Here is a 26159-nt window from a genome sequence, read left to right on the forward strand (position 1 = left end):
ATCTTCTAAACCATGTCTTCTTACTCAATCTTCTCAACTTTTGTTTGGAGATTTTGCTTCAAAATGGCTCTATGTAATATATTTCTGTGTACTTTGAAATTTATCTGAGAATGTAGTTTTGCATAATTTTCTTATTTTCTTCTTCATTTTGTTACTCTTCAAAGCTTGATATTGTGAATTTTAGGGATTTAGTAATGTCAAAAATTTTCGATTTTGTCTCCATATAAAAATTTCTGTGGCATCATGTTAAGCAAATATCTTGGGGAGTGTTTAAACGGGCCTTCTAAAAGAGAAGTATAATAGTGATTTTTCCACCTTCGTGTTTGAATTTGGCTTTCAAAAAAGGAATTTTTTTGGATTTATTACTCTGACTTCTGTGAATGTCCACTGATCAACTCATTGGTTTTTTTTCCCCCTGCCCCATGGGTTTGTTTAGTTAGTTGTTGGTGGTGTAGCTGTAGCTGCTGCTCGTCTTGCAGCCATCGTCGGGGATGACCCTGCAACTCAAGCTAAGAAAGAAGGAAAGACGATCGAAGAAGAGGAGGAAAATGATTTGGGATTGTAACTTTTTTATTAGATCATCAGTTTTATTGTTGTAATTTCTCTTTTCTTAACTAATTTTTTTATGAAAAAGTCTTCAATTTCTTAAGAGACAAAAATTGTGTATTGGATTTGGGCAGAAAATGATTTCTTTTGGTTTTAAGATTTTGTTCATAGACGAGTATGTGGGATTGTCTCATCGCGACGTTGCACATTATTGCCAGTACCTTATGGCAAGTAGGTAACTACTAAACACCCCCCCCAAAAAAAAAAAAAACTTGCATGTATTGTTGCAAAACTTCTGTATATTGTACGGAGCAATTTATAGACACAAATATGATGAATAGAACAAATAACGGTCTTGCACCTATTGAGGAAAATACTATTGCAGGAGCAGTTCTTTCGTTTTTTGTTTTGTTTTTGTTTTTGGTTGTTAACAGGTGTTAGGAGTATAGTAGCTATTTATTTTCCTTCTTCACTTGGGTTCTTGATTTTGACTGTAGTCTTCTTGAACCGTGAAGGGACCAATTATTATAGAAGAGAGAACCTATTGCCTCTGCAGGTGAAAAGAAGCTAGTTTATTGATCACTTTGCCGGATTAAGTGTGAAATAACTATGTAAATTGAAATTTATGTTGTTGGAGTGAACATAAATGCAAGCTATATGTTTTTGTTTATTTGTTTCTTTTGTTTTGTTTTTGGTTCCGGTGTCCTACTTCCAATAGGTCACTTTTACTTATAAGAAACCATTGCAGGTTAACCATAATCAATGTCAAAATACTCCTTTCATGGAACCTTTATGCAAAACATTCTATCATAATTATAATCTTCCTTTTACATAATTTTAAAGTAGAATTGATTTATATATAATTTTATTACACATTAATTATAATCTCTTGGGGCAGAAAGGAAAAGCTAGTTGCTGCAAAATAAAAATAGTTGTATGAGTTTTACCAAAAAAATAGTTGTATGAGTATAATAAGGATGTAAAGTTCGTAAAATTGTAAAATGGAGGCATTATATCTAAATGTAGAATATATGCACAAAATAGATGAAGGCATTGCATTTAAAATAAAAATTGTTGAAAATAATATCATAAAATAAGTGGATAACAGTTTCAATTTGAAAGGTGATAGAAGAAACAAATCTCACAATTAACAGATTATTTATAAAAGTTAATTACTATATTTGATCAACATTTATGTATAATCTTCTCGTACATTGCACGAGGCAATAAAAAGTATGATGTGTGATATTGTCAAGGATAAAAAGCATGAATGAATTACAAATTTTGATGCATGATCTTGAAAATATTGATAGAAGAACAATCATAAATGTTATTTACATAGAGTTCTTTAGGAACTTAGGCTTATGAGATGTTATTTGTATATTTTGATTGTCATTCTTTCTATGCTTGATTTCATGACATTACTATCAACATTTTCTTTCTTGGTAATGAAGGCTGTGAATAGATTAGATTAAATTTTTTGTGCGAGGAATGCATTTTGTTATGTGATATCAACTAATATAATACCAAATAAATATAGAGTGTGATGTTTAAATTGGTAGTCTTTGGTCCCTGTGCATTGTATGGGGGTGGTATTAGTAAAAACTAGTTGACATTGAGGTGAGATAAATAACAGTACAAAAATGGGAGTGTTTGAGTAATTTTGATCAAAATGTGATTTCTGTACAAATGATCAATTCTGGTGGCATATCCAAACTGGCACTTAGTGCTGGTACATGTTGCACTAAAGTATTAAAAATGCATTTGTTTGATTGGCTTCCTCCTAACAGCCTGTGCAAACGAATGCTACATTGTGGCTGCACTTTGCATATGCTAGGTCTAATTTAGCATTGTTTAAGAATGAATTTATCAGTGAGGTTGGGTTTAGTAGGAGGATTAGTCCTCACAACATAGCAAACAAGGTTCAAATACTTAACAGTAATTCATGGGCATTTTTTTTATTTTTTTAATTAGAGAGGCAGGCACCAATAATCTAACGAGAGGCTTGAAGGCAGCCGGCTCTCACTGAGAAACCGGACAAACCACCTATACCATGGAAGTATGGAACATGAACAATCTTCTTCCAAAACTTGAACGCCACGGAGACCGAAAGTGAAGATCTTCGAAAAGCTTTCCTGTGCTTTAATCCCACAACAATGCTGATGACGTGTGCTCTAATAAAGATCTCTTCTTTGACGCATAAACAAAGTCTTCTTTCGATTTCATATTATGTAATTATATAATACTGTTAAACTTTGCATCTAACAAATAAAGAACTTATTTAAAAATCAATAATTTTGCATTTGTTTCTTCAAAATCACCGTCACAGATACTGAAAGAAGAAATTGCCGAGTGTGCTGTCCCTCGCAGGCAGTTGTCCGCCGTAATCCTTCCACCTTTTGCTCTTCCCTCACTGTGATTCGCTCCGGCGTTTCATGGCTAGGGTTTCGGCGCCACCATGTCAGGCGACTCCTTCCTCAATGGCTTCGATAATCAGAGCCTACTCTCTTCCTCTGATTCTCTTTGCCGGAGCCTTGTGCTGCCAGCTCTTTGTTATTCCCAAATCCTTCCCTCCCTCCCACTACGACGGTATTTCCTATTATTTCTGCGCATTGGACTCTGTTTTCATGCATATGAGCTTCGCAATTTTTTGTTTATAATTTTTGTAAATTTATGTTATTTCTCCATTTTGGTGATTGTAGTTCTGAACATTGAGAAGTATAGTTCGGTTGAGAAAGTGAAGGAGGCTTACGAGAGATTTGAATCTGAATGGTAATTAAGTCATTACTTCTTGTTATAAGCTGTTTTCTTACTTCTCACTGGAGTGTGTGGGTATGTGAGGCATTATTATTTCTTCCCGGTCCCTCTCCTCTCTCATCTGGCTTATAGTTATGTATTTAGCATATGAATAGATGAATATGATGGCCTGAGTACATTGAGAATACCCAAAATGTTTTCACGTTAGCCTTTTTGATGGTTTTTATGAGCATTCTATATTTCTAAGTAACGGATAATAGTGAAGGAGGCCTACGAGAAATTCGTATCTGAATGGTAATTAAGTCATTACTTCTTGTTGCAAATTGTGTATTCTTACTTTTCACTAGAGTGTGTGGGTGTGTGAGACATTATTGTTGCTTCCCGGTCTCTCTCTTCCCTCATCTGGCTAGGTATGTATTTGACATCTGAATAGATGAATATGGTGGCCTGTAGGAGTACATAGAGAATATTCAAAATATTCGACGCAGGAGCATTCAGTATTTCTAAGTAATGGATAATCTTATGCACTAGTTTCTTGTTCTTTCAGGAATTCAGCCTCAGAAGCTCCGGATATTCTTGAAATTTTAAAGGTTAGTTTCTAGATATCATTTATGAACCATCTTGCCTGTTAATAATGTCAGTGTTTACAGCAAAGACAGGACTATGAGAAGGAAAACACTTCAATACAGAATTTGCAGTGAAACCATTAGGATCCTTCTATTAGTTTCAACTTAGTCTGTATTTTGTAAAAGATAATTATGATGATTTTGTGATCTGATTTCTTTGCTTATAATGAGTTATGAGTCAAATTTAACTGATTCCATATTATAGACTGAAAACTGGAGAGGAGTGGCTTGTCTTGAACATTGCTATCCTTGAAAAGAAGATATGTATTTGATTATATATATTTTTTGAAACAAACAAATCTGTGGAATCTGAGATTTCCAGATACGGGCTTAATGTTATGAACTTCAGCAGCTTAGAAAAAAGACTTTGTAAGCACTACTCAACTAGCAGTAAGAGGAGAGTAGATGGGACTATTGGGAGGGGTTGAATGCTGATTGCTGCTGGCTAGATTTGGTTCCTTGGGGAAACGTTGTCTAACCATATATCTGTGTGTCAGGACGTGTTTATGCTTGTGTAAGAGAGTTGGTGCAAAGAAAATGAGGTTCAGGCCGCATGATGTGTATGTTAAGAGTGCTAGGAGCGTCAAATATTTTAGATTTTGTTGCTTAGTTTAACTTGAATCTGTTGAAACTTCTTCTAGCTTTCTCTACTTCATATAGAGGGGTCAAAGAGCCATTCTTCTGAAATTGATCTACTGAAATTGTCTTGGATTTCATTGTATAAAGAGCTGGATCTGTATTAATGAAATGGAACTGTAAAATGTTTCTTTGTAAGTTGACATTTTCCCCTACAAGAAGCCTAAATGCTATGGCATCATTTCACAAGAAACATATGTTTGCAGGTTCGATATGCTTATGAATTGCTGACAAATCCTACATGGAAAAGAGACTATGACGTATTTGGCATTGATGAGCAACTTGTGAGTACTTTCTTCGGGATAGTTCCTTTGAATATCATTTCCATTTTGTAAGAGCTGTCCCAATATTTTTTCTTGTTACCCTATTTACTGTAACCTTATATATTCTCTCTTTAATTGATGAATTGCTTGGTGGTAGCATATTATTGAGACTGCCAGCAAGCATTATGCAGGGAAAAATACTTCAGAATTGGACTTCCCTTTGCTAGATGCCCCTTCTTCTGGTAAGTCGTGACTTGTAATATATATATATATATATATAAATAAAAGATAAGCATTTATGAGGAAGCTGTAGGAATGATTCTTGATGAGTATTTTCTTATACATGTAGTCCATTTTACATTTCAGAGTCTGTTGATCACTCTTATAAAGTCATCACAACCAGTAACTTCCGGTCTTTATTTCCAGATACGAAGCCATGGCTAATCCAGGTATAAACACTTGTTAGAATATGCTGACATAGGAAAACTAAAGTAACTAGTGTTTCACAGCTTGATTTTCTCTTATTTTTATTCCTCATCATCACCATTTCCTTGTAATTACAAAGTTTAAGTTTAACAAATGAACCTTTAGTTTCATGTGCAATTTTGTACTTTTCTTCCTTCACCATTGGGTTATGGTTCTTCTTTATGGATGTATATGTGAAATAGTTACTCTTTTTCTGTTTTATTGATATTAAATGCTTCAACATGAATTGTATTTTTGAGAATCACAAATAAGCTAAACATAATCAGTGTTATGGTTTCCAGAATGAGGTTTTTTTTTTCCCCACTCAATCTGTGGAATGAATTATGTAAATTTTTTGGAGATATTAGGATTGCTATTAGCTTTGCCATTATATTATCCTAAGTCCTAAAAACTTGACTGAAGTGGCTGTCTGCTTTTGAAAAGACATAATTAAGGGGCCCTTCTAACTTACAAGCCTGGATGAATCTTTAATTCCAACTTTGGGGTGGTTTGTTTCATTTACTTAAACATTTGAAGGGAAAAAGCTAGATAATGACAATATGTACCTATAAGTTGGTAAACAATTTATTTTCCAATATGCTGATTGATGATTTTGAAAACTGGTAAATTTATGGTTTGTACTTTGTAACATTATGTGAATTTTAAAGCCATGCATTAATGTTTAACGTTTAGTTTTAAGTTCACTCTTGGTATCGTTGAAAGATAGGTTTGATTGATATTTATACTAAAGACTTTGGATAATCGATATTGCTAGCGTACATAATTTGAACTCCTGCCTTTTTTCTTTTGTAAAAAGATATAATTTGAACTCTCTTTTTCTTTAGATTTTCTGACTTGGTATTTATGCTGAATGAAATTTGAATCAGTTGTATTCATCTGGGAGCAAACGCTGTGCTCAGTTTTCTGAGGACTGGAAGAAAATTGGTATGTATCTTTAACATGACCTTCTGATGTAGCCAATCTTCTATGCATGTGAAATGTTGTTTAGGCTTGAACAGAGCAAGACAAGTATATTATATTTTCTTATTTCAACAGTACATAAGAACGGAACATGTGTACACAAATGGGGAAATAACAGAGAGACATGAGGCAAGGATTCAGGAGACTTTCCTAAGAATCTTTATTCTAATGGTAATATGATCACCAATATTATAATAAATGCAATATTTCAACATGTTACTCTGGTTTACAAATCATTTGAAATGTTTATGAGTCGCCCATTGGCAACTAACCTTCAGATGTTATAACACGTATGATCAAATCTATTATGATCACTCTATCTAAATTCCTGCCCCCAAAAGAAAAATAAATTAAGAACCGTTTTGATGGTAGGAAAAGGATAAAGAAAACGCCCCTCTTAACATTAAAGCAGAAGGCTAATACGTGAATGTGCAAGCTTGCCTCATGCTAAGAGGATCTAGTGAACAAGTTTCTTGTGTATTCAGAAATTATTTTCTCTCATCTATTGGACAAAATGAGAGCTGGAAATTTACTCATTTCCTTTTTTTTTTTTGGGGGGGGTGCATTTTTATCTTTGCTGAAGGAGTGCAAGGGTTGATGTTAGAAATTTATTTTAAATGTGGATTAAATCTCCTTGAAATCCAAAGATTCTGTTTTGTTGCTCATATTCAGCATTTGAATTTTCTGATTCTTTTCTATTAGCTTCTTCATTGGATATGGTTGCAAATATTGGTTTGGTTGAAGTTGGTGAGATACAACTTGCTGTTTACCTTGCTGATAAAAGATCAACCGGAAAGCCTTTTTTCAGAAATGGTAAGTTCCTGAATGCATTGTTTATTTATTTATCTGTATATTTAACTGGATTTTTATTGAAAGTTCGGTTCTATGGTTGTTGTCGCCAATTTTTTTTTTTAAGAAACTTTTGACACATGTAAATACGAATGATTGTGTGAAGGTGCAAAAGAAGGAGCTGTGTTCTCCAAATTCTGTTGAAAATTCATTGTAACAATCATTTACCACACAGTAAATGCATCTTATTGTTTATTCTGATTACGGTTTCTGTTTATATGAACTAATGTTGTAGGAGGTTCTTGTGTTTTTGCAGCTTCTTGTTGCATATTCTCAATGAATTATTTTAAAACAAAGTTTTATGTGATTGGAAAGTATAATTAAAATTTTTCAAGAAGTAGATGTTTTTGTTCCTCTGACTGATGGCTTTGGAAATATGCTTACTGGACAGTGGGAAGTCGTCCTTCTTGATTTAAACACATCCTGTGTATTAGAAGGATACCTTAATATATTTAGAAGGAGCATATGTGGCTCTTCTAACCTATAAATATTGTGCGCAGGTATTCCATCTGTGGTTGCTGTTCCCCTTGGATGTCAATCTACAAATTGCATCACTAGGTGAGCCTTTGGTTAGGATTTGCGTTTCAAAATTACCTACTGTTGTAAAACTTTTGACTTAATTTATTGAAGATGATTTATGTTTAGATAATCATACATTATGTATGCTTTGGATATTTATTTAATCTATGTTGTCCAAAAATATAGAAACGATACTATATTATTTCTGTGATAGGTTTGTTGGTGATTTGACCGTAGATAAAGTTACAAATTGGTTTGCAACCACAGTACTGCATTTACCTCAAATTATGTACTACTCAAAGGAGACGCTGGTAATTTGTCTAAAGGCTCCTGATGTTGTAGTTATCTGTTATAGTATTCTCCTTTGTCACTGTATCATTAGTGTGATCTACTGAAATTCATAAGGGAACATCTATAGTTAAGTGGCAAAAATAATTACCTCTTGAACATAAATGTCGTGACACAATCAGCCAAAGACACTGTTAATTTCTTTGAAAGCATCTTTCTTCATATCAGTGCAGCAGTAATGTGATTTAGCAGTTCCATGGGTAAAAGAATACCTTCGGTGGTGAATTTAGAAATTTTCCATTTTCATATAAGTACCATAAGATTAATGAATCACATAATTTTCTATTTTGTTTTATTAGCAATGCAGAGCACAATGGCGTTGTGCAATTCATGTAGTTAACCCCAGCTACTGAGATAAGGCTTTTTGTTGTTGTTGGTTTGTTTATTAGCAATCCTGCCCCCTTCTATGACCCACAGTTGAAGGATAAGCTTGTTGTTGAAAGCCAGCTGCCCAATCATTTGTACAAGTTGTTTGTAACCCTGTATTCAATGGGTTTCGCACCTAGCTTTTATTTGATCATATTTTTTTCCATTCTGCATAATTGAAATCACTTAATTAGTTAATATTGATTTAAGCATTTAAACAACTATGGCTTTATAGTTTGTTTTTTATTCTGTCTTGTTTGAGTTTCTATGGTTACTCTTTGGAAGTTATTTGAAACTGTATTGTTAAATTTTCAGGTACCAAATTTCCTGGCAAAAACTAGTCCGCATAAGGTACAACTTTCTTGCTCTTTTATTATTGTAGAGTCATATATTAACTTCTTCATTTATTCCTTTTATTCTTCATTACCATTATCATTTGGGAACTTGAGTTTATCCAAGGTCACTACTAATGACTATGAAACTGTTAGCCAAGAGCCATCTGTGAAAACTTAGTTACCGAATTTCCTTGCATGGTGATTGCAAACTGAAGCAATTTCCAATAGAATTAAATATCTGGCACGTTATATTCTGTGGCCATCTTAGACTTGATCTTTAGCTGAAAGGCTCAAAAGAGGTGTAATTTTGTGTATGATCTATACCTCATCTCTAGTCAAAGAACTGATCTTTACTGGTTCCTCTTTTATGTGCTCTTTACTTCTGTAGACCTTTGTTTAGTTGTTCTTATCTTGTTCAAGTTACTTGTTTAATACTCCTGTATGTCTTATAGGTAAAAGTCATCTTTTTCTCAACAATGGGGGAGCGTGCCTCTCCATTTATACGACGAGCAGCTAAAGACTATTGGGCTTTTGCTTCCTTTGCGTTAATTCTTTGGCGGGAAGAGGAATCTTCTTATTGGTTGGGAGCGTAAGTGGGAAATTTTAATTTCCAAAATTCACATTGAAAATTTTCATTCTACATATCCCTCTGGCCATAAAGAAGGAACAGCTCTATGAATGTTCGAAATTCAAATTTGTTTAGCAGCCTATGGTTTATCTCTTGATCTAGTATAAAGTATTTTGAAGAATTCTGCTTTGATTTTGATGGCAGATTTGGGGTGGAATCTGCCCCTGCTATAGTATTTCTTAAAGACCCAGGCATCAAACCTGTTGTGTATCATGGTCTGTTTCTTTTTGTTGTAGTACCTGAGAACATTTTTACTTGTGTTCTGTTCTTCATTTGAATAACCATGCCATGATTTTTGGGCTGTAGGTTCAGTTAACAATTCAATATTTCTGAATTTGATGGAAAATAATAAACGGCAAGGTAAGCCAGAGTTATGGTTTTCAATCCATAGATTGTCCATTTCTTTGATTAGCTACCTTTTTTAAAATAAAATTTGCCTTCATTTTTGTTTATGGTTTTGTTGGGAAACGAGGAGTGGGAGGTGATATGGCTGGACCTTCTTTAAATGAATAGATCTTTTCCTAAATCGGATGTATTTAAATTCCATTTGTCCTTGATTAAACCAAAAAACTTTTTCAAATAAAATATTTCACTCTTGGACCCCAAATACTTTCACAGAACTTCAGCGGAAAAGATTTAGGCATCTATTGCGTCAGAACAAATTAGCGAGAAAAAAAAACAGAGAGAGAGAGAGAGAGCTGAGTGGACTTGCATCTTTGGGGCTTCAAGTATATGCATCAAGACGCCAGTACTTCACTAGTTAGTCTGTCTTTTGTGACACTTTCATTGTTTTGTTTTGTTAATGCTGTATATACACAACACTGTTCTTCTGTTCATGGCATAATCGTATGGACTTGCAAGTTGTTTGGAGGCGTTTTTTTATTGCTTTAATTCAGAATTCTATGAAACGAACCACTTTTCAATCCCTTTTATTAATGACATGTTTATGCCCCTCCTAGAGCTTCCACAACTGAGGAGTGCAACATCAATGGAGCTAGGTTGTGATCCCCGTGGCTATTCCCGTGCTGGATATGACACGGTGATTTGGTATTGTGCTATTGCAGTAGGAAGGCTAAGTCCAGAATTGAACAAAATGCGTGAAGTACGTTTTTTTTTCTTTTACTTTTTAAATTTCTATCATGTATCCCACAATGTAACTACTGTTTTAATTGAAAACCATCCTTATTTGGGTTCATTGAGAATGTCAAGTCATGATTGTCATTGTTAAAGTTAATTTTGTACTGTTAAAATTCCTAATAAAGTTCCTATAAAAAAAAAAAGTTCCTAATAAAGTAGATCTACAATGAGTTATTTAATTATTATTATCTTGAGGGGCCAAGGCAAATATCTGTCTTTTGAAGCATCTATTCATTAGAATTTAGCAGATGTGAATTATACAAGTCCACAGACCATGTGCAGGGTTCAAGAAACATTGTCAAAGCATGCCAAGTCAGATTGGCCATATGAAGAGGAATCCTTAGCTTCAGCTGTGGATGCATTTAAGAGAAAGCGATTGACGTTTGCTTGGCTGGATGGTGAAAAACAACAGGTGATCATTTTTCTTTCATTTGTTCTATTTTTATTTATTTATTTTCATCTTTAGTTAAATTTAATTGTCTACCTGAGTTGTAGGGAGAACCTTGATGTCAATATTGGGAGTTTTGTTGGAAATAATCTACTTTCAACTTATTTTGATAAGCTAATCACTTAATTTCCTAATCTTAAACAAACTGGCTCTGAATCATTAACAAATGGTAACAGCAATAACTAGTTTGACTGGATGAAGGTGCTTTTTTTTCCCCACCTTATTTGCAACTGTTTCCTGCCCTAGCTGCTAATTTAAATGCATAATTAATCTTCTATCAGGACTATTGTCGTTTCTACCTTGGTTCTGAGGCCAGCTATGACACTTGTGGACAACGGAGGAGTATGAATGATGCGCCTCGTTTATTTATTATTCGTTACCTAAGGAATGGTAGTGCTGTGGATAAGAGAACACAGGAAGTAACAAAATGGAACTCGTTACTATACCAAGATTTGGATCGGGATAATGCAGGCCAGTTTGTAGCTAAGTACAATGGGGCAGATGACATTTCACAGGTTTTGTACTGTGCATGATTCCTGATTTGCCTGCCTTGTTTCTTTTCACATTTCCTTTTGCAACTAATAACAGTGTTTATGAACATATTATCTTGCATACTGTGAGAATTAACTATGTAGTACCATGCCAATGAAATGCTGTTCTCTAATGATTTTTCTTTTTCTTTGTCCATTTTTTTACCAGATTACCAAATGGATTGCAGGGATTATAGCAGATGGTGACTCGAGAGATCTACCATTCTTTGTAAGTCTTTCACTTTTTTAAGTCATGAGTAAATGTCAGCGAGCCATTAGGAATTCTACCCAGCTTATTCTACCTACTTTGTCACCTTTGTAGACACTAAAAACCCCTAGTCTTGTAGAAGATGACTCTGAACCTGTCTGGTCCAGAACAGCACAAAAGATTGCTTTGACAAATATGAAGCAGAGTTTTCTGGAAATTCTCATTGGACTATACGCTTGCCTTGAGGATCCTAGGGTCGGTCCAATTCTGCTTCTGGGAGCATTAATTTCTCTGGGCACCATCTGGCTGCGGAGGAGCCAACGAGCTGATTTGGCTAAATCAAATGATTCCAATCAACCAAGACAGGAGGTAACTGTCAGCTTCGTTTACATTGTATTTTCAAAATGGCGTTCCGATTTAGCTAATATTTTTGTGGACCTTAGGACTAGGACAAGATACATTAGAAAGTGCTGTATGGAAGACTAATGGTTTTATGTCCAATCTTCATTCTGCTATATGAATGAAGTGGTCCACGGTTCGTTGGTTCTCTTGGTATATGCTGATGGAAACAAATGTTAAATGTAATTACAACAATATGGTGACATCTATTCTGGATTCTAGTCTCCGTATTCGGCAGCACAGCAGGAATATACGCCTCCCCCCGAGATTATTATTAAATATATAATATCCAGAAGTTATTTTCGAGTTTTACTAAGGATGTTATTTGATAGTAGAGCCAAGTTTGGTTGAGTAAGCCTTCCATTTTGACAGGAACCTACACCGGAGGAAAGAAGACAGAGACAAAGAGACCGGCTCCGGACTCGGTCCAAAAAAAAACCACCTGCTTCTATGACTGATTTTGAGCCATCAGATGCGTATCAGATGTTAGATTCTGAATCTGAGTAGTTTTCAGGTTGGTTGCCCTCCTTAAAGGAAAGCAGCTAATGTCATGTCTCTTGAAGGACAACAAAATTTAATTTGTTTTCATGGAGGATCCTTCACTGGGATGACTGATCTGTAGGAGCAATTTACATTTTCGTGATTCAAGAAGCCCTTGTTGCAAATTAATGCATATATTTCCCGGGTAAACTAATTGCATATTTAGTGTCGGCTGTGCCATTGCTTATCTCGATTCAATATACTTGTAAAGAATACAGCTTTTATAAATTTTATTATAATTGATATTGATTAGAATTACCGACCAAGCAGAATTCACTACGTAAAACGTTTCTGTTTGATTTGGTTCAAAAAAAAATTATTTATAGTTAAACCAAGGACCAAAATAGTACAAAAATTGATTGAAGTAAACTGAAAATATGAGAAAATCGAATTTAAGAGACTAAATTCAGTTTGGTTTAGCACATCTTTAGTTAGGAATGGGAAAAAATTGTTAAAAAAAAAATTGTAGATACCATGTCATTTAGAATAATAAAAAGAAGAGTAAACTATAAAGATCTCTTTCTTTTCTTTTCTTTTTTTGCATAAATTACAAAAACATTTTTTCCTATTTTCAAAACTTACATTTTAGTTCAGGAATATTCTGTTAAGTATTTTAAAATATTTAATTTTTTAGTTTTATAATTATATTGAACATTATATTAATTTTTTAGTTTTATAATTATATTGAACATTATAAAAATATTATTTTACGTTTTTAATTTAATTGCGTACTCTCTCTCTCAATTTTAAAAACTTCAAATAATTATATTGATATTTAAATAAATAATTTAAAATGTGTTAAAATTAATAAAATTTTAAAAAATAAATATAAATTATATTGAGTAATTTATTTTATTATTTTTTAGCTGCATGTTCGAAATATTATTTTGATCAATATATGTATTTAAATTTTAAAAAAATGTTATTAAATAAAAACATTTATATAGCTAAAAATTAAAAATATAAATAAAAAAGTAAAAAATATGAATTAATTTTTTTTGGTAATTTGAGTGATTTTTAGAAAATATTTATATTAAAAGAAGAGATATATTAGTTCAACATAAGTAACTTAATAGTTAATTAATAATTGAAAATATGGAAATGAAATTTTAAAAATAAAGATACTAGTATTTTATAACTATTTACATAAGGGGAGGTCCATATAGGTTTTAAAAATAAAAAAGAAATATATGTAATTAAGATAAAATAAAGGAGAAGTCAAAGTATTTTACTGTAAAAATAAATATATTGAAGTTCTTTTTTAAAATAGAATATGGAAAAGAAAGGAAGAAATTAACATTGAGAATCAATTGGAATAAGTAAGAGAAATATAAGAAAAATGAAAAGAAACATATTGTATATGATGTGAAGTTAAAAATTATTTTTTTATATAATGAAAAAATTAATTTAATTATATATGTGATTCAGTTAAAAAAGTGAACTTCTTGTTATCCAAAAAATTGAACTTCTTTTCCCTCATGCATGCTAGGCGATTATTTATGAAAGATTGAAATGTCTTTGTGAGTTTCTCTCTTAAAAGTATGAGTGACTATTTTAAGAATTTTGCTAGAAACAGTGGCACTCTTTTTGAGTTTTTGGACACTTTTCAACATCAACCTATTTGCTAATTAGGAAGGGGTGGATGTTGAAAGGTTTCTTATTTCTTTTATTTTATTTTTTTTACAATAATTATGGTCCATTGTTCATTCCAAAAAATTGAACTTCATCACGTGGATGGCCGAGTCATTAGTCATCACTGTAATGGTCCATAGATGCATAGTTGGGACTACGGGTTAATCCATAGGTTACAATGATTGACCCACCATTGCAAGTTGAGCAAGGTGGGTTAAACTTTTTTTTTTGTGGGACCAATAGGTGGCTTAAATCAACTTACTTTCTTTGAAGTTAAAAAAATTTAAAAAAAATTAATCTTTTAATCCTCAAATTTTTAATTTTTTTGTAACTCAGTTTTTCAATTATAACTCACTACGACTCAATTCCTCAATTATGATTTATCTATTATTCAGTCCCTCAGCTTTTGACTCACTTATAATTTAACTTTTCAACTTTTGTTAATTTTTTTTTATGCTAGCTTAGATCTCCCATTATAGAGCAATAAGAGGATATTTTAGAATAATACATGAACATTTTTTTATCCCTCTTATTTGATAAGGAAATTTTTTTAAAAAAATTAAAACATAAGGACTGAATTATAAGTGAATTAAAAGTTAAAGGATTGAGTAGCAGTAAATTATAGTTGAGGGACTAAGTCGCAGCAGGTTATAGTTGAGGGACTGAGTTATAAGTGAGTTAAAAGTTGAAGGACTAAAAGGATTAATTTTCTCAAGGATTTTAACCCATTTGATCAAAAAAAAAAAGAAGAAGAATTTTAACCTAGCTTGTTAATCCGTTATACCCTGCCAACCCACTTTTTCTTTTGTTTAAATTTCAAAGAAAATTAAAAGCTTTTACAGACTAAATGCAAGTTGTTTTTTTAAAGTTACAGAATTAAATTAATCCAAATGTTTACAAATATAGGCAAGTAATTTATTTTACATAATTATTCTATCAATAAATCAATACTATACTCAAAATAAATACAAAATAATTTATTTTTTCATCAAAATTAAAATAAAAAAAAATCAACACAACTTTGATAGTAAATAAGTCAAGCCACCTCTGTGGGCAGGCTCCTCTAACAAATTTACTGTTCACATAGCCGTTTAGATCAAAGTGGTTTTGTGAACAGTGTTGGCTTTGTATATGGCTTATTTTAGCCATCATATTTACATTAGGCTGCTTTGTATTTTCATTTCTTTATCTCAAGGAGGTGGAAGGGTTGTTAATGCAACATTTCTAGTCCATCTTTCTTTTTTCTCTAGGGATATATGCCAGATCTTTGATGATCCCTTAATTAATAACCTACGTCTATGTATCTGAAACAATGAATAAGGGAAGCCTCTCTATGTATCATCATGACTTGGTTTGCGCATGGCTCTCTCATATTTTAAGTTCATTGAGACCCTTCAGTTGATGATGACTACTCAAGATTTTGGTGAAGGTAGATCATTCATACTTGAGGACTAACTTCTATGTGTATGACAAGGGCTGTGGCTATCTAAAGAAGGTCATTTCCATAGAGATGATAGCTTTTTATCTTGCCATAAGTTGTTATCAAAATTTCATGATTGTTGTTTCCTTCTTTCATTGTTTTAAATATGTCTAATGGGTTAACACCATTATTATTATTTTTAAACCGTATGTTTCGTGTTTGTTAGTAGGTGATGCTGTTGTCAACAAATAAGAGAACTTTGCAGCTTTCGTTCCCAAAACCTGGACCTATAGTAGCCATTCTGAATGGCGTGACTTCCCTTAGCAACTTTGACGGTGCAATGAAGGTTTTTTAGGACCCAAAGTTTGATTGGGTTCATTTTGAACCGAGGTCTTTGTAAGACAAGATCACTGGCATTCACCATATTGCATGATGATCTGACATTGGAGGCCTTTATTGAATTGTTTCTTTCTTCATCCCTGTTACAAATTATTAGTGGAAATTGTATCACAGCGTTATTTTTTACATTATGCATGGACCTATGTGAAGTTTATAATTTGTTTGTTTTTTATTTTATTGTTTTTTGTGTTATATACATGCATGGCTCCTTAATAGCAAACTATTCTAATATATGTTTTTTAGCATATTGTGTTTACTTGGCTATTTATGTTGTGGTTGTTCCTTTAATGTCAACAGTCGAGTGCTGCGGTGAACTGTTTTCATGATAGGTTTGTTGTAGCAATAACGCTGACGTATTTTAGAACCATCGAACACTTGAGTTCACAAGAATCCAATCCATGAAAAATATATTATTCCTACCTACTTTTTGTAATACAATATGAGTTCTTTGATCCGTCGTGTTCAGCTTGAGCACATAAAATTAAAAATTAATTATGATAGAAATCTAATTATTTATGTTAAGATAAGTTTCTAATTTAAAAATTTATTTCAAAACTACAATCCTATATAATCTATAAGATTGGGTAATTCTTTAAAACCTGACCTTAAGGCATTTCATTTAAATTGAGCACATAAAATTGAAAATTAATTATTACAGATTCATAACTTTTTTTTGTTAAGATAAGTTTATAATTTTAGACTTTATTTCAAAACTATAATCGATTGTAAGCAATGAGACTAGGTTGATTTTTAAAAGCTAACCTTAAGCCTTTTCATTTAAAATGATAAATATACTTACTTTAAAATTTTCTCCAACAAGTTTTTTTAAACAGACATATTTACTTCCTTGAGTATATCTTATTAACTAACTTTATAGCTGTGTAATTAGGAGTCCTTTCTCTTTGTCCATAGGTCCAATCAGACAACCACTAGTTTTCAAGAAAAAAAAAATGTAGCCTTATAGAAATAACAGTTGTATTGGATTTTTGCTTTACAATTTGAATTTTACTTTCAAAAAGCTGAATCCATTGTAGTCAATCTTATTTCAATCTATTTGTTTATTAATTAGAGCTATTAGGCCCTTCATCTATTATTCAAGGCATATTGTACACTCCTTTATAAGTAGTTTATTGCTTAGTAGCCCATCCAGTTTCATCTTTCCTTACTTCCTCCCTTTTGCAATGCCTGATTTAGTTTTAAAGAAGGCTACCTATATTGATGAAACTTGAAACCTGCTACCACTGTAAAAGTTCTCTATAGAGGATTAGATGCTAATGTTTATCTTATCTATTTTCACTCCATTTTTATCTATTGATTTTTGTACCATGTATTTTAAAATACATTTGTTTAAAACTGAACCCATAGCAATCATTCTCTGTTTTCAAGCTGGATGATCTTTTTTTTTTGTGGGAGATGTAGTCTCTCATCTATTATTTAATAGTAGATTGGACATCCTTTTACACTCTCTAGTTACTTTTTGCTTATTGTAGTTAAGTATTTAGACTTTGTGGAATTACTGCTATAGCAATATCAGTGGATGGAGACAAATCACATATTGTTTAAAGTAGTCAGCTTATTGTACATTAGCATCTATTTGTAATTTATGTTCTTTCATTGTCTCAGCTAGATTTAATGATGTAATTCTCAATTAATGTCACTTATAGCTGTTCTAAATGGTTGTCTATTAAGGCAGGAAGATAGCCTAATATATATATATAATAGCCTTTCTTATGCACCCTTGTGCATTTTTTTCTATTGTTTTTTTAGGATTCGTTGCAAATTTACTGTGAACTTTTTCAGGTCTAAAGTATTGTTATGAAGGCTTTTATAATGCACCAAGAAATAAAAAAAGTTTGTTTTAATATGGGGTATCTTGACCAAGCAAATCTACTATTTCTTCTTACATAATTTGGTTAACTGAGGACAACTTTATGGTACGGTGTGGCATGATTCACCATAAGCACCTATATGTACTATAAATAAACATTACATAATAAAATTTTGCATTCCTCCAAACCTTAATTCATTGTGAGGGCTTATAAAGGGATGTCTGAACAATACCTACATGCGTTATAGACAGAAATTATTTCATGCTGTGAAGTACTATATGATACAAGACACCAGCAGATAGGTGTTCAAGCTGAACATGATAGATTAAAGCATACTTTCAACTGTCTTTAAGATGAAATAAATAACTTGGGAGTATCAAACAATGCTTTCAACAGTGAAGAAATTAGCAACATGGAGCAAGAAATGAAAAGGTAGATATATTAAGTATCTATATCCATGAATTAAAACAGAATTTTGGGTTGTCATTAGATTGATATTCTACTAACATAGATAACTTCTGCAGATTACATGGACTTAGGAGATCTAACATATGTGAATGTAAATTTTATGGTGCATTACTATGGTTGACGAGCAATTAGAGAATCAAGGTAGAAGAAGAAGTCTTATTTTCTCGATATGTAGGTTATGAGGAAAGGTTTTTTCACCTGATGAATACACCTGTTGCATAATTGTATTCTTTGTTCTTTGAAAGGAAGTCAAATCTATCAAAAAAAATCTAAACTAATATAAGATCATACAACATATTCTCATTCACATCTATGGGTGGGAAGATTGATCATTCTAGGAATTGCGATGTTGGACTATAGGCATTGGTTTTGTCTAGTTTAAACTACCATACGATAGGTAGTTCGTTACCTTCTAATGTTATGAGGCAAGCATATTGTCAACTCTTTATTTATGATACAAAGAATGAAATTTCTAATAGAATATTAGCTATAAGATACATTGCTCAAATGCCATGATTATCACGTACTTTATTTCATAATTATTTATCTTCATGTCCTTTAGTTCATCAATTTTGTCCATTGTTCCTGTGATAGCAGATATCCTAAGGAGTGTACCATTGATCCATGTGTAGTTAACTTGATCAAGTATGTTTTATATGACATAAATCCTTTTGTCAAGCAATACTGACTTACTTCATCCATGATAGGTAACAACTTGCACAGATGGTTGAAGTTGTGCTTAAGAAGCTCTAGGGAGAAAGACAGTCATACATACAATCTTCCTGCTACTTCTAAAGTATCATCTTTAATTGTTGGTGATGTTGATGTGTGATTCAACAGGAGAGAAATCATAATACTACAATTATTTGGATCACTTCAAAGAATTGATGAATTACATCCCTCTTATCTCATACTTTAGTATCCTCTATTATTCTCATATGATGAAGATGGTTATTGTGATGATATTGTGCACTATGAAGTATCTCCAGTAACACAAACAAGAGGAAGAGACTAAATATGAAAGAGAAATTTGAATATAGATTGATGACATGGAATATAGAAGTGTCCATGCTATTACATCCCGAGAGATTACTACAACAATTCATTTTTGAATGATATAACATGCTTGATTCACAATGCCTTCTATGAGTAAGAACACATCAAAAAGAACTTAGAATGGATTTATACCAATGATTGTTAGATGCTTTGTATAGTAGAGAAAGGAATGCAGGAGCTATACGTAAATACAAAATACCTTCATTATTTATTAGTGGAGTAAGATATATAATTCAAAATTACTAAGATGCAATGGCACTCTATAGGTGGATAGGTTACCTAGATATATTCCTTGCATTTACCTACAATACTACTTAGCCAAAGAGTGCATGTTTTTACAAGGGAAACTCTTTCAGCCCTTCAGATAGACTATATATATAATGTAGAATATTTAAGTTGAAATTATAGGCTGTGATACAATTCATCAAGACTAAAAAAATTGGTATAATTCGTATAAGTTAGTATTTACTGTTATTTTTGCATCATTAAAAGTCATTTACAATCTGTGAATAAACACATAAAAATGTTTAGATTTCTGACATATTCTAATTGCATAACATGCAGAGGTGTGAATAATTGAATTCCAAAAGCAAGGACTACTACATGCACACTTACTCCTATTCCTTGATAAAAATGACACGATCAAATATCCTTCCTACTAAACTATATAAGGTAATTTTTACCAAAATTCTAGATTAAGAATCATCCCTCTACTATATGAATTGGTGAAAAAATATATGATACATGGTTCGTGCGGTCATTCCAACCTAAAGTCACCTTGCATGAAGGATAAAAAATGTACAAAGTATTTTCCAAAAAGATATAATGATATAACAATGATTGATGATGATGGATATCGTATGTATCATAAGAGATAGTAAAACTATTGAAGTAAACAGAGTGCATATAGATAACAAATACTTTATTTTATACAATCCTTTACTTATTTTAAAGTTTCAAGCTCACATCAATATGGAGAAATGCAATCTGTCGATCTTTATCAAGCACTTATTCAAATATATTAGTAAAAGCAGTGATAGAGTGGTTGCTTTTATATATGAGGACAATGAAGACAAGACTTCAAGCAAAGTAATTGATGAGATTCAGTAATACTATAGCTATAAATACATATCATTATGTAAAGCATCGTGGCGTATCTTTGCTTTTGTTATCCATCATAGGTACCCTGGTGTTGAGAAGCTTAGTTTTCACTTGCCTAATTAACAATCAGTAATCTCTTCAAACTTTGATGATATTGAAGAATTGTTAGACAAGCAAAAGGCATGTGAATCAAAGTTTCCAGCATGGATGAAAATTAAAGAAAGTAATTCATTTGCATGTACATTAAAATACTCAAAGTTCTTGCATCATTATGTATACAAGAGGGATAAAAGGATATGGGAGAAAAGAAAGAAGGGATTCTCTATTAGCAGGATTACTCATGCAATGTCATTCTCTAGGGAATTTGCACATGACAATAATAATTTGCTCAAGACAACAATTTCAAATGTTGTGCACAAAAAGATATTTCATGATTTAGATCAAATATTAGGCACTCCTTTGTTGCTTGATATATTGCAATGCTTAGTTTGGCACACCTTTATTTTCTTTTCATCTTGTGTATTTAGTTAGTTGATGGATATGAATTTTGAAGTTGTTCTTTCAAGTGCTATCATATTTACAATACATGTCAACTTCACCAAATTATATGGCTATTTTATTTTGTGACTTGAAATGAATTGTACACATATTGACTTTTGATTGTTTTTGTTAATGTTTCCTATGCATGGAGAGAAAATACTAGGGGTGATCAAACAACCTATGAAGCTCACCCATACTTGGTAAAAACGGGTGGTTTTAGAAAGAAACAAGCGGGTCAAAATAATAAGCTAGCATGTATTTAATTTAAATAGGTGAGACGGGCTACAGGTTACCCCTTGGGCTGCTCGTCCCAGCCCATTTAGAGGTTAATTATTAAAAAAAATTCTAACTACACAAGTAATACAAGCAAGATGTGTCCAGTGAAAAAAAAAACCCTCACAGTCAGTCATCCTCATCTACTCATCTCACCCTCGCCCTCGCCCTTGCGTCGTACACTCGCTCTCATCTCAATTTCTCATATCTCTTAATCACTCGTCTTTGTCACTTATGGCTATTGTTGGTTTACTACTTGTCACCTATAGATAGAAATAAGTGGTGTATAGATGCAAAGTATTTTTTTGTAAAATTTGTCTCCTTCTCTGGTTGCTCTCTTCTCTCTGCATAACTTCACCTCCTCTCTCTTACTTTCTTCCTTGCATTTGTTGAACTTGCTGTGACTGTCACTTTTCCTCAAGCTTTTTTTTTTTAAGAGCTGACTGAGTCCAATTAACATAGGGTGTGATTTGTAAAGAGAATTTGGGGTTAGAATTTATCATTTGACTTATTTAATTAATTTTTAAAGACACTCAGAATTTGGGGTTTGTTTGTCCATGAACATGAACAAAGGAGGGGAAACAATTTTGCCTTTATTTGTGTCTAGCTGTAGATAAAATGTCTTATAGGTTTAATCTTGAGCTAAGTTAATTTAAGATTTGGCAAACAAGACTTTATTTATTAGTTTTCTAAAATTTAAGAATAATTTTAAGAAGCTTAACAAACCCCAAAATTGTCGGAGACAACTTGATAAACTTCAAACTGGTTGAACAAGTTTGGTGAAGCATATAGGCAGCCATCTGTATTTGCATTATTTAGTGTACTTGATTGCATTATAATGCTTGAATTTTTAAAGAAACGTCAACTTATTTAGAGTTATGATAACATTTTTATCATTTATTCTTTCTGGATCTTTTCTCATATTTTTTTATAATAAATTTTCCTTGTTAATTTGGTTTAAGAATTGAAGAGTTTTGGGAATTGAAATAGATTCTTGCTTTTTTTTTTATATTTTTTTTGGAGGACCTATACAAAACGATCTAACTCTAACCTACCCATACTCTCATGGGCAAAACGGGCCATGTATGGGCAGGCTGGCCTAGTCCATTTTGTGCAAAATGGGACGGGTTATGGATTGTCCTTTGGGATAGTCCGTTTTGCCCGTTGCACCATCCTAATAAATATTAATTGTATTTAAAAAAAAAAAAAAAAGCAAGCCAGCTTACTTTTAGGGGAAGGTTAAGCGAGACAAGCTATCTGGACTTGTCTTTGAATGGGTTAGAACGATTCTAAGCCCGCTCGCTACTTTCCGGCCCACCAGGGGGCTTAGGGCTAATTCATTTTTACCTGCGGATAATTCATGATCAATGATTACGTATAGATATTCCCGAAACCTTTTGTCAGGGGCAATAATGTAAATAGACAGATGACCCCCGATTCTTTGTCGACGAAGTTGATTATTGCTGTTGTCATATTCCTTTCGACCCCTGCTTTGCTGCGCTTGAGAATCTCTCCGACTTGAGTTTTGTTGGAGATAGAGGTGAGAACTGAGAAGTAAACACAATTTCTAGATTCGTTGTTTTCCAATGATACTGGTGGGTTTTCGTCTTCAATTGTTTTACTTGGTCTTTTCGTGATTTCTTTTTTCTCTGGACATTGGCGCTGATTCTTTGGAATGATTTGTATTAAATATGCTTACTGGAATGCATATAGAACTTTCTGCGCGGTCAGTGTTTGCAGCTATTAATCATGGCTGTACTATTTTCCAGTTGTTGCATTTGGGGATGTGTTTCCGTTGAATTATGTCGGCATTATGGAATGCCTCTTCTTGAAGCGGTTTAGTTGGATTTTCAACTTTTGGTTTGTGGGCATGTCTATGGATCTGATTAACTAGGAAAGTCTTACTTTTGTCCCCCCAACACCCCCCCTCGGGGGTGGTTTGTTTGTTTGTTTGTTTTTTTTTGGGGGGGGGGGGGGGGCGCGTATATCTCAAATAGTTGGCAATCGGCATTCGCCCTTCTGTTTTGCATGAGCTTCATCATCATCATGGCGGAGGCGCTATCATTGATACCTTGAATTTCTCATTTCTTTTGTGGCGGGTGGGGATTCGAATGATGGGAAGATCTTGTCAATCTTCCATGTAGTGTTAGCTTCTACAAAAAATGATGCAAAAGATCATAAACCAAATATAACTTCTTGACATTGATGTTGATTCTTGAGAACTTCCTTTTTAAAATAATGGAAGACTGTCGTGTTATTCTTTTCTTCTTCCTTCCTCATATTTATAAGTGTACTCTATGTAGAAATAACCATGGTTTTTTGAACTTGCAGTCAGGACTCTGTAGTATCTTTCTTGTGGGACAACCCCTACACTGATAAGGATGAATGTTCATTGTTCAATTACCATAATTCATATTGCTCTTTTCTTTGATTACCTGGATTATAACTTTTAACTCACTCTTGGTATATCTATGAGATGGTTTCCACCCCTTCACGGCAACTTGAAGCCTTCTTTTGCTATTTTATGTATGCCATGAAATTGATGACAAGAGTTTCATCTTGCACGTGTGCGTGTAAACTACTTACATTGTCTGACATCTGAGACTTGTTTTCCAGTTCAGCTCAAGAATTTTGTATTTTTAAAAGCCATTATGATGATATTGTCTGTTTCCTAGTACTACTTTTAAAAGGTTGTAATGGGGCCCTACTTTCGCCATGCTAAAGTCGTGGTGTGTGCATCTATATTAATTTGATAGATTTTCCTAACTCTATTAGCGATAAGATAGTATAAGGGAAAAAAAATTACCATGGTTTTTAAGATCGTATGAGTGTCTTGTGATTAGTTGAATTACACTTATTGCTTATAATTCATTTTTGTTTGTCGCTTGAAGTTCTGGGTAAACTCATTCTAACTAAGAAGGTTATGCTTTACTTATTCAGTGAAATAAAGAAATTAATTGGTTTCTAAGAGGCATGGGAAAGGATTCAAAGCCTAAGGAATCTGGGAAGGGAAAGGGGAAACAGGCAGCAAGTGGAAGTGATGAGAATACTTCAAAGGGTAAGGGAAAAGGTGGGAAGGGTGCAGATGGGCTAGGTACCTGCACCTATGTCAAAGGTAGCAACTTCTTTATTGTCTTTGAGTACCCGTTATTAGAAAACTTTACAATTCTTCATTACTCTATTCTTGTATTGATATTTCCCTCTGGCTTTTTATTTGCTGCAGCAAGGCATATATTATGTGAGAAGCAAGGGAAGATCAATGAGGCATACAAGAAGCTGCAGGATGGCTGGCTCAGCAATGGAGATAAGGTGCCACCAGCAGAGTTTGCAAAGGTGAATAACTCTAGGATGTGCTACATTTATTTTTTCCCCTGTTATATATTTATCTCATGTTTTTCTATGCACTGTCATAGCAGCTGAGTTTTTTTGTCAACTATAGCCAAGATTATTATTGTTGTAGAAATTATGAATCACGGCTATTTTTGTTTTCTTTTTATCCAAAAATAGAAAACAACTAACTTTTATCAGTGGCATGAAGTTATCATTTTGGTTGGAGAAAAGGTGAAACAAGAGTGGGTTTTAGAACCACCTTGGACAGTGACTTTTACATGAACTATTGCTTCTCAGAACAAGTTCTGTCACTTGAAAGAAAGAGGAATAAAAATATTTTGTCTTCTATGATAAATCATCAGCAATATAGTCTTGACGTTCTTACAGGTAGCACAAGAGTATTCAGAATGTCCATCAGGAAAGAAAGGTGGTGACCTTGGCTGGTTTCCTCGAGGAAAGATGGCTGGGCCATTTCAGGATGTTGCTTTTAGCACATCTGTTGGAGCTACAAGTGCACCTTTCAAGTCAACGTATGACTCTCCATTTTCCCTCCTTAATTTAACACCTTCTGTGCCATATTTCTTCTCCATTCAGGCACAAATACTGACATTTGTTTTGGTGATGATGAATGATGATTCAGGCATGGGTACCACATTATCTTATGTGAAGGAAGGAAAAACTGAGCCTTTAACAAGAATGAAGCGTATTTCAATGGTGAAGAGAGCATGTTACCTGTTCCTTGATCAAGTGCTTGGAGGTTGCTTCATTATCTTATGAGACTGATTTATAATTTAAATAAACAGTTTCCCGTATGTATATTAGGCTTGTTTGCTAATGCCTGGGAGAATTGACATCATATATGATTCTGAGTGGATCCTAGAGACTTGGCATATTTTAATGGGCAAAAAGCGATGCATAATATTTTTGTGAAATCTTGTCTTCTCTTTTCTTTCTTTTCTTTTTTCCAAATTTATTATCGTACATGGAATGGCTGGTAGATGCCCAGCATCTCTCCTGTGACAGTAAGGTATTCCTAATACATGTTTCTCACTTTCTCAAAATACCTGAACTTAAAGGAGCAATCGGTACTGTTTCTGATTCCTGATTTCCAACCGGCTAGTGTTAGGGAACAGATTCTCCTTCAAAATGTAAGCTAAAATTTGATCCAATCCATGTTGAAATGGACCTGTGCCGGTGTCAGATACTAATCTGAAGAAAACTGTCCATGTTGAAATGGACCTGTCCCAGTGTCAAAGATTCTAATCTGAAAAAAACTATGGTCTTCATCACGGATCATGATCGTCATGGGCATGTGCTAGAAGAAGGTGGACAAGAGATGACACAACAGAATCTGTAATTGATTTGCTTTTCAGCTTCATATTTTCTCAATCTAGAAGTGAGATAAGGAGAAGATTTTTCTGATGATCCTTCGCAGCTATGGCAAGATCTTTCATCAAGCCCAGCAGGAAGAAGGCCCCCAAGAAGTTGATCTTCTAACAAACAACACGGCGAAATTGTGGAATTCTAATG

The 26159-nt window shown here is 33.2% G+C and overlaps 2 protein-coding genes across 5 annotated transcripts; both read left to right on the top strand.

Moving 5' to 3' along the window:
• Positions 1-2577: 2577 nt before the first annotated feature.
• On the top strand, positions 2578-12836 carry LOC129309633 (uncharacterized). Of its 3 annotated transcripts, none has more exons than XR_008592937.1 (21): positions 2578-2777; positions 2876-3135; positions 3249-3318; positions 3851-3893; positions 4772-4849; positions 4986-5070; positions 5195-5277; positions 6181-6238; positions 6977-7087; positions 7624-7681; positions 7857-7953; positions 8672-8707; positions 9144-9280; positions 9464-9534; positions 9626-9679; positions 10279-10421; positions 10728-10868; positions 11186-11419; positions 11604-11663; positions 11810-12011; positions 12414-12553. XR_008592937.1 is itself a non-coding variant. In XM_054951282.1 (21 exons), the coding sequence occupies exons 2-21, from the start codon at positions 2982-2984 to the stop codon at positions 12546-12548; spliced, it is 2103 nt and encodes a 700-aa protein (XP_054807257.1). In that variant the 5' UTR covers positions 2590-2777; positions 2876-2981; the 3' UTR covers positions 12549-12836. The 3 variants fall into 3 exon arrangements, 2 of the variants coding, with proteins under 2 accessions (XP_054807258.1, XP_054807257.1); XM_054951282.1 differs by having other exon boundaries at positions 2590-2777; positions 11757-12011; positions 12414-12836; XM_054951283.1 differs by lacking the exon at positions 12414-12553 and having other exon boundaries at positions 11815-11969.
• A 9845-nt stretch (positions 12837-22681) lies between these two features.
• Positions 22682-25561, top strand: LOC129308047 (uncharacterized). 2 transcript variants are annotated; one of them, XM_054949018.1, is made up of 5 exons: positions 22682-22839; positions 24240-24414; positions 24523-24632; positions 25017-25159; positions 25270-25561. In XM_054949018.1, the coding sequence occupies exons 2-5, from the start codon at positions 24273-24275 to the stop codon at positions 25310-25312; spliced, it is 438 nt and encodes a 145-aa protein (XP_054804993.1). In that variant the 5' UTR covers positions 22682-22839; positions 24240-24272; the 3' UTR covers positions 25313-25561. The 2 variants fall into 2 exon arrangements, with proteins under 2 accessions (XP_054804993.1, XP_054804992.1); XM_054949017.1 differs by having other exon boundaries at positions 22737-22894.
• The last annotated feature ends 598 nt before the right edge of the window (positions 25562-26159 follow it).

Source organism: Prosopis cineraria, unplaced genomic scaffold, assembly GCF_029017545.1.
Source record: "Prosopis cineraria cultivar Desert tree isolate PC_DT_omini unplaced genomic scaffold, ASM2901754v1 PC4, whole genome shotgun sequence".
Lineage (NCBI taxonomy): Eukaryota > Viridiplantae > Streptophyta > Magnoliopsida > Fabales > Fabaceae > Prosopis > Prosopis cineraria.